General features: G+C 47.9%; 1 protein-coding gene across 2 annotated transcripts; it reads right to left on the reverse strand.

Moving 5' to 3' along the window:
- Positions 1-2,100: 2,100 nt before the first annotated feature.
- LOC120905615 (heparan sulfate glucosamine 3-O-sulfotransferase 6) lies at positions 2,101-8,451 on the reverse strand. 2 transcript variants are annotated; one of them, XM_040316575.1, is made up of 4 exons: positions 8,248-8,451; positions 6,992-8,113; positions 3,642-3,766; positions 2,101-3,584 (listed from the first exon to the last, which is right to left on the reverse strand). In XM_040316575.1, the coding sequence occupies exons 2-4, from the start codon at positions 7,032-7,034 to the stop codon at positions 2,574-2,576; spliced, it is 1,179 nt and encodes a 392-aa protein (XP_040172509.1). In that variant the 5' UTR covers positions 7,035-8,113; positions 8,248-8,451; the 3' UTR covers positions 2,101-2,573. The 2 variants fall into 2 exon arrangements, with proteins under 2 accessions (XP_040172509.1, XP_040172508.1); XM_040316574.1 differs by having other exon boundaries at positions 2,101-3,766.
- Positions 8,452-9,007: the final 556 nt, after the last annotated feature.

Raw genomic sequence — 9,007 nt, forward strand, 5'->3', positions numbered from 1 at the left:
CGTACTAGCCCAAAAATACGATGATATGGAACTCCCCATAGCTTTCGCTAGCAAAACTTTCACGAAAGGAGAATCCAACAAGTCAACTATAGAACAAGAGCTAACTGCGATACATTGGGCAGTTCAGCATTTCAGACCATACATATATGGTAGGAAATTTAAAATTCGTACAGACCATCGCCCGTTGATGTACTTATTCTCAATGACAAAAACCCCTTATCAAAACTGACCCGAATGAGCTGGGGTCTATAGGTGTACGATTACGAAGTTGAATACGTCCCGGGTAAATCAAACGTTGTATCAGATGCTTTATCAAGAATTCCGGTCACATCGGAAAGATTGAACGCTATGCACATAGTTACCAGGGCTATGAAACAAAAGAAACAAGAAACTGAGTTAATTCACATCAAGGAGCCTGATCAACTCCATGTATATGATGCAACAAATAGTTTAGAAGCATTCGATCTACCTAAACTAACGTTTCGCCTGGACAAAAATAGTAAAACCCTATTTTTGAACATCTACGATAAAAGATTTCGTAAGAGACTTGCCGAAGAGGAAGTACTCGCAGTAAATACGAACATGAAAGAAGAATTAGAAAGGGTTTTAAAAATCATTGATGGCAGGCCTGCCCAAAAAATAAAATTGCTGAAAGATGCAAGAATAATGAAAAAGATAACCCTGCGAGAGGTAAAACATATGTCGCAATACAAGCTAATGATGACATTTTTAAATACGTTAGTAAAGAAGATTTTAAAAACATTGGCAACGCTGTTCTTAAGAACACTGCCGTAATAATCTATGACAAACCCGTCGAGGTTTATAAGAAAAATGATATCGACATGTTAATTAAAAGATACCACGACATGCCTACGGGAGGTCATGTCGGAATCAACAAACTATATAAAAAAAACTAAAATCGATTTATTCATGGCCGAACATGAAAAAAACAATTACAGACCATGTTAAGCAATGTTTAAGATGCAAAAGAAACAAACATGCCATACCATTGAGAACCCCTGCAATCGTTGCAACAACGCCAAACAAACCTTTCGATGTAGTGTAGCATGCATATGCTATACTTAGTTCACATAATTCTCATTACACTCAAATAACAGAAATTGTCAACATACGACACACAATAACAACCCTTAACTCAGGAAATGTAAATCAGCAAAGAAACTCTTATCCCAAAACACTTAAAAACATGCAAGCCACACAGTAACATTCAAAGGCGACAAAAACATGATTCAGCACAAAACCCGTTAGAACGCATTTCAACTTGAAGCGTAAAGCTATAACATTGCATAATAGCAACCATCAAGTCATTAATAATGAAATAGGAGACACCGTACCCTCGTGTGTACAAACAGAACCGTTAACCGTAAGCGTAGGAAACAAAACATCACGTAAGCACAAGAACCCAGAACTGACCTTACAGAATAATTGCTACTATATGTAAACCCAAAACATGACCTTCAGCATAACTGACATAAAACAGAAAGTGAAAGTAAAACCAAATCTAACTGTACTCGTAACTCGTATAAATAAAGAAAGAGAAAGAGAGCGAAAGTCTGGCGGAGCAGGACCTTATTGGAGCAATAAGGAAACTAAATGAGCCCCTGAACAATTGGGTAGAGTAGAGGATGACAACAAAACAAATTTATTTGCTTGCCTTAGAAAAGAGAGCGAATTTGAGTGGAAAACGTGGGACCAATCAGCCCGAATAGGACGTACTTAGACAGGAGTCTCAAAGGGCTGACTGATAGCAGACAGCGACGATATCGCATTTACGTCCACCCCAATCGTTCTCTCGACGGCTGAATGCTGCCATGCGTGTTTCACTTCGTACTGCAGGTAGTAGTAATTAGTGCTATAAGTGCTTTAACGACGCGATGTCCCAGTATCTATCGCTTCGTAGTGGCATTCCTATGGACAAAACTCACAGGAACACGTCAACCGAATTTATCAGCAAGATTTGGCGTAACATATCTTCTATTTGGCGTAATGTCCTACGCGGACATGCCGGCCTATACACAGGCTTTTGAGACTTCACCATTCATTACCACGCAGCCGGATAGTCAATCCTTGCCGCGGGGGACGGTTCCATTCTAGGCTTGAACCCATGACGGGCATGTTATTGAGTCGTTCGAGTTGACGACCACCATGAACGTACCATGAACGTGAAACACGCAACAAGCGGTCCGATGATTTCGTAGCCAGTGAAGAATAAGAAGCAGACTTGGAAGAAGGCGAAGGAGGACTGCGACTGTGGCTTTTCGATTTGGCTCCAAACTGGCGCCCGGCGTAATATACGCGATTGATTTCTGGCACGATGGCGTACATCGTCTGCCGCCCTGTTGTTCTGCTACCCGGACCCTACCCTATGTACACCTACCTATAATTGCTTAGCGAGTATACGAGCTGCCGATACACCCATTGCGTTGGTACCTGTGCAATTGTGCATTGTAATTATTATTATTTTTCGCACAACCTAATTGACGCACGGGATTTCTCTACCCACCTCCTACCCCCCCCCCTACCCCTCTCATACCACCAATTCCACGGGTCCCCTAGGGCCAGCCGAAGTTGATGCCGGTGAGGTGGTAGAACTTCTGGTTGAACGGCCGGTAGAACTCGCGCAGCCGGTCGATGGCGGCCCCGTCAATGTGCGGATGGTTCCGGCCCTTCGTCTTGCCGAGGCAGTGCGGGCTGGACCGCTCCTCCGACTTGAGCAGACACGGGAAGCCCTTGGTCGAGTTGAAGTAGAAGTGCTTCTCGTTCACCACCCGCTTCAGGCCGAGAAAGTCCTGCACGCGGCCGATCTCGACCGCCGGGTCGGCGATCAGCCGCTCGCCGCTGACGAACAGCAGCTGGGCGGGTGGGAAGTGCTCTAGCCATCGCTCGAGGTACCGCGCGTACACGCCGATCCGGACCGGGCCCCAGCTCGTGTCGACGACACCGCCGGCCGACCCGTTGGTGAACGCGAGCTCCTCGAACCGCTTCATGTCGCGCTTCTTGCTGCGCGCCTGCGTGTAGTCGGAGATGGCGCGCGTGACCGGGTCGCGCACGACCACCAGCAGCCGGGTCGCCGGGTTCATGTGGCGGACGCGGCGCGGCGCCTCGCGCGTAATGAAGTAGCTCGGCGTCTTCTCCATCGTGATCTGGCCCTCGATCGTGGGCGGCATGTGGTGCCGGTACCAGGCGAGCCCCTTCGCGTAGTGCCGGTCGAAGAAGTGCACCTCGCAGCCGGCCGCCCGCACGTCCGGGTGCAGCCGGACGAATTCGAGCAGGGCGCGCGTCCCGCTCTTCTTCACCCCGATGATGAGCGCGTCCGGCAGGTGGCGGGACGGGCGCAGGCCCTGCTGCCGCAGAAACCGGTACTTGGGCGACCCGTCGGTCGTGTTGGTGGCGGCGGGCGACACCAGGCGCAGCGGGGCGGCCGGGGGCCGCTTGCCGGCGGTCGCTCCGTCCTCGACCGTCAGCGGCACGATGCGCACGAGCGAGCCGAGTATGCGGACGTGCGGCAGCTGGGTGGTGGGCGCTAGTGTCGTGCCGCCGGCAGCCGGCTGCGCGGACGGCGACTGGTGAAGGACGCGTACGTTAGTGTGCGGCGAAGGGTTCGTCGCTTGACCACTTACCTGCCGGAGGCTGCGATGTAGCCCGGACAGCAGACAGGCGTGAAACGTGTACAGCACGTACACGGCACACATCAGCAGGCCGGTGGCGATGGCGATCGTTCGATTCAGCTGCCGATGCTGCATATCTGGAAGTGGAGGGGGGGGGGGTGTTAATTGATTTGACAGATGGCACCCATGCCCCCATCCGCCGAACTGCTGGCTGATTGGTAAATAAACACACACACACACACACACACACACACACACACACACACACACACACACACACACACACACACACACACACACACACACACACACACACACACACAAACACACACACACACACACACACACACAAACACACACACACACAACACACACACACACACACACACACACACACACACACACACATAGGCTATACAAGCGACCCTCGAGCTTTGGTGTTTGAACTTTTAGTGTTACATTTCGGCTCTTCTCCCAAATACAGGTAATTTGGAAGCCAGATAGCTTCGCCGCATAGCAGGCCTGATTTCCTTAGCAATGTTCAACTAGACGTCGAGACATCTCGATTGCAAGGATATAATAGACCTGACAGTCGTGTCTCGAGGGTCACCTGTAATATTACATTAGAATCATCCGAAAGCATGTTGTTTTTTCTTCTTTATCGATTTTTTGCTCGAACTTTTTGTGAGTTTAGCGTTTTTTGCGAGTGTTTTTTGTTGATGTAATTTTTATGCTGGCCTTTTGGGAAATTTGAAAAAAAAAAACATTGTTAAATGTCCGCCAACGCAGAAAGGTTGTACGCGGTGCAAGCGAATCGCAGTGGCGGAATTAAAATTTCAAAGTGACAAGGCGCCAAACCTTTTCCCGAAACAAAACAAAAAAATAAATTAATAAAACAAAAGAAGTACATTTTTAATGCAGGACGGACCGGAAGGATGGTGCCGCAAAAACCGGCCAGTACAACGTTTACAGCATGAGGGGAGAAGGTAGGCACCTGTCTCCTACCTGCGCAAGGTGCGAGAGAATTGTTGCTGACCCCTCCATGAATACAAGAGGGGAACGCAGCACAAAAATCATAAACAGAAACCACGTGGAACGCGTAAACGCACACCTGCGGAAAGAGAGAAAACTGCTGGCCGTGCGAGCCTAACCGCGAGCACATATACACACACATGTACACGTGAAAGAGAGAGAGAGAGAGAGAGAGAGAGAGAGAGAGAGAGAGAGAGAGAGAGAGAGAGAGAGAGAGAGAGAGAGAGAGACGGTAAGACAGTGAGAGAGTGAAAGGGAGCGCGAGAGAACGAACCGCGCACGTGGAAGGACGGTGTAAATTGTCTCTATCACTGTCGACAGATCAGAAGTTATAAAACTGACTCATAAATATATTGATTTTGCCTGGCAATTGCCACCTTTTCCAATCTCGATGGCTCAGTAACCCTCCCCCGGTCGGATACAGAACCGAGTCAAAACAAATCCCGACACCCGCCAAGGCTTGTACGCGCACACGGGGTACGCATTTGGTTCGATTTCGATTTCGTGGGGATGGGTCTTTCGCACCGCACCTTCACACAAGAATTACAAGAACAAACAAAAAAAAATGCTCCGATATCGTACTCTCTGACTAACTAACAGATGACAAGGGTAATTTATCATATGAGAATATATTTGTTAACATAATTCGAGAATATCTTTGTAGTTTGCGATTATGATTCATCAATTTTCCTAACCAATGCATGAGTTAATAGTATCAAGCCAAAAAATATAAATATGACTAAATAACAACAAAACGACCTATTATCGGGTTGTGTCCACTAGTTATGGGAAAAAAGAAGTTTTCGTCGGAATCAATTCCGGCTAGCTCCTAAGTTTTCTGGAATCGATTCCGGATAGTAGGTTCGGAATTAGTTTCCGGAATTGGCTCCAGGATCAGAATCGGCTCCAGAATTAGTTCCAAAATCGGCTCCGGAGTTGACACCGGAATTGTGCCTGGGCTCGGCTCCGGCATCGGAATTGGCTCCGGAATCAATATTGCAATTCCGTAGTTAATTCCAATTCTACCTGAGCCTGAGCTAATTCCATCCCGATTCCAATGCCAATTCCGATATGATAGCCAGAGATTACTGATTTAAACTTTTTATATTTAGTAACAGATAGGGCGTACTATTATGAAATTTTGCAAAAAGATCAATAAGAATAATTTATGGATACCCATCCATTGTAAAATATCGAACAAATAAAGGTAAAATAACAATCGATATGCCAACCGATATAGTGTGGTGACATACATTTTGGTTATAATGTGAATTTTCAAACCGTCTAATATATAGCATGACGTATAGTTTTACATGAAACATGATCTAAATATCAACATACGCTGATCACCTGGTTGCTATTTCCTTTTCATCACCTAAGCATCTTGTTGGAAAAAAAAAATAACTTCAAACTGTTGATGTCCCGATTTAATGATCAAAGCAAAGAAAACATATAAACAGTTGTATAAAAAAAATCACCATTTTCATCACATTCAATTACAATTCCCTTCGGGCTATGGCTATCAAAATTGAAAAAAAAAAACATTACAGCATATGCTCAATGTAAACCAAACGTGCTGCTAATTCTATTGGAAAAAGTTCAATCAGGCACACGCCAAAAAGGTATTTTATGATTGTTGTTGTTGTTGCTGTTGTTATTTTGAATGCCCCTTGATTTTGCGTTACGTGTTGAAGTAATGTAACATTCTTAAAATAAACAACTTCTTCATACACATTATTTTTTAAGAGATTCCTTTCCTTTGCAACCTTCCCATCACTAAATTGGGTGGTTTGGAGCCTGTTTCGAGACGGTGTAATACATCCGCAGCCTGTGTCAAGCTGTGCGGCACTTTCACTCTCTCTCTCTTGCTCGTTTTCTCTCTCTCTCGCTCTCTTTGTGTGCCAGTGGTGGAGTGAAGGCACAAGCAAAGTAACGCTAAAAATAACCGCCCGTCCATCACCGGGGGACGCGTGGCGCTCGAAACCCGGTCTGGGCTCGGGCATCACTGCAGTGAGATGGACGTTTTTTTGCTCGTCCTTTTTTTCTCTCTCTCTCTCTCTCTCTCTCCCTTTCTATATCTCGGTGAGATCGATTGGTGGCCCAACACTTGGCGCCCCAACGGACGTGCCGCTTTGGCGTGCCAGCAGCATCCACACAAGCATTCACCGCCGTCCCGGCCTGCCTGGTGTATCTATAAGCAGTGTGTGTGTGTGTGTGTGTGTGTGTGTGTGTGTGTGTGTGTGTGATTTTCTGCTGTTCAAGATGTTAGCGGAAGCGGTGTAATAGTAGCATCCGTCCAGGGTTTTTTTTTTGTTGTTTCTGCCACTTACCTATTGCGGTGTACTGCAGCGGCTCCGATGGCAGGTCGCACATTCGCTGCTTTGGACGGCGCTGGCAGCACTTGGGAGGGTCGGGAGCAGCACTTCGCTAGTGCGGCGGCTGCTGCTGCTGCTGCACCCTTTCCCCAGGTACTGTCCCACTGTTCCCCTATCTATGCACAGCTGATGACCAAACGGTTTCAGGGCGAAACTGCCGCAATCCTCCGCATACACACAGGACACAACGAGTATGAAAAGCCAATACAAATCATGCACGCACTCACTCACTGGCTTGAGATGGTAAACACCTACACATTCGGTAACGCTTGCTTTTTGTGTGTTTTGTTTTGCTTTGTTTTTTTGTTTTTGTTTTCTTCTCTCTGTTGCACTGATATCACCCCCGAGAGTTGAATGAAACTCACTTACATCTACACTCACTCACACCACACACGCATAAACACCACTGGTTGATGGAAGACGCTGATAGAGTCGCTGCCGAAAGTGTCCCGTAATCACTCGGCTGGCGGGGCCCCGTTTGTTCACTGCCGCTCGCACACGGAATTTGTGCGCCTGTACTCGCCACTGCTGGCACTGCTGGTAAGCCGTCGAACGGTGCCACCGACCGGGCGACACAACCCGAAACCGATGATTGCCTCGAGCGCTTTTTGCGGACCGTGCACTAGCGTACTGCTGTATGGGGCAGCGCACTTACTACAGCTCCAACGGACGCCAAGCACACACGTAGCGAGAGAGAGAGAGTGAGAGCGCCCTGTAAGCACACCACACAAGGATACGACCCCACCGAGCTCGTCCGAAGCGAAGCGCTGCCGAGTGCTGCTCTCGCATAGATTCTCTCTCTGTCTTTCTCGCTCTCTGACGGTCGTTTTCGGCGAGCGAGCGCTAGCGCCACACGCGTAGGTTGCTAGCTGGGACTGTGCCGACGCTTGACAGCATCCGTGGATGCGCATGTGTGTGTGTGTGGGTGTGCGTGTGTGTGTGCGTGTCAGAGAAGCTCCGGCCGGGCAGCACGTGTGTTCGCTCCTCATCGGAGGCAGTATCTGCGGTGGCAGCTGCAGCTGCGTCCTGTTAGCCGCCTTGTCCTGTCGAACGGCTCGATGGCAGGAAGTGGAATCGCTGGCAAAAGGAAAGAAAACCAAACAACTATCAATTAGTGAGGCGCTAACATCAGCTGGCACAGTTTATCTCTCTCTCTCTCTCTTTCTCTCACACACACATTCTATCATCTACCTTCTGCTTCAGATATTCACCTTTATCACCGAATTCTTCATCCTGGCTGTTTGGCCCCCTTTCCTGTTAGCATACGAATCACCGCGCAGTGATCCGCATCCCAGTCGGCACCAACGTGGAGGTAGGAATAGGAGTTGCGAGAGCATTACGGGCGCAAATACAACAATAACACATTGTCTGCCTTGGTCGCCCTGCTCGTCGCCGTTTACCGACCGACCAAGCGTTCTTGGCCCGTTCTGACGAACGAATGGTTCGCCAACCCTTTGCGCAAAGAAGGGCTGCCAAACCCAAAACAAAAGCATTGCATTCCGCTATCGACCGGCCCATGCTGGGTCTGTTGGGACGAGCAATGCAATGAGGGTGAAGGTATGGAAAAAAAAAAAAATCATTACTTCATGCACACCGCGGTGGCGTTTGGGACAGTGAAGCGTTCGATTGAGCTCATCAGAGTCGCAGGGTTAGCTTGAGAGCTAGTATGTTAGTCTACAAACAACAAATAACAAACTGTTCCGTCCAGTGTTATCCGTTATCGGAAGTTATCCGACGACTGATCGATCTAAAAATCAGATATAAAAAAGAGCGGTATTAATTAATCGCCTAAAATCGCAAGGTGAGACGTCTTGTGCCTGAAAGTGATGTCAAGCACTTTGACGCACACCACCGAGGTATGTGGTATAACAAGTAGTATATTACGCTTAAAAGCTGTATGATAGCTATATGAGAGACGCCCGTAAATCTAGTGTTGAAGCCGCTGCATCGTCTTAGGCCACTACCTGCTTG

Source organism: Anopheles arabiensis, chromosome X, assembly GCF_016920715.1.
Source record: "Anopheles arabiensis isolate DONGOLA chromosome X, AaraD3, whole genome shotgun sequence".
Lineage (NCBI taxonomy): Eukaryota > Metazoa > Arthropoda > Insecta > Diptera > Culicidae > Anopheles > Anopheles arabiensis.

Bases quoted from the DNA above. Each gene is read 5' to 3' on its own strand.
- LOC120905615 (XM_040316574.1), bottom strand. From the start codon at position 7,034: ATGTGCGACCTGCCATCGGAGCCGCTGCAGTACACCGCAATAG. The intron at 3,767-6,991 runs GTAAGTGGCAGA...CTCCACTTCCAG, and splicing joins GCTGCAGTACACCGCAATAG to ATATGCAGCATCGGCAGCTG.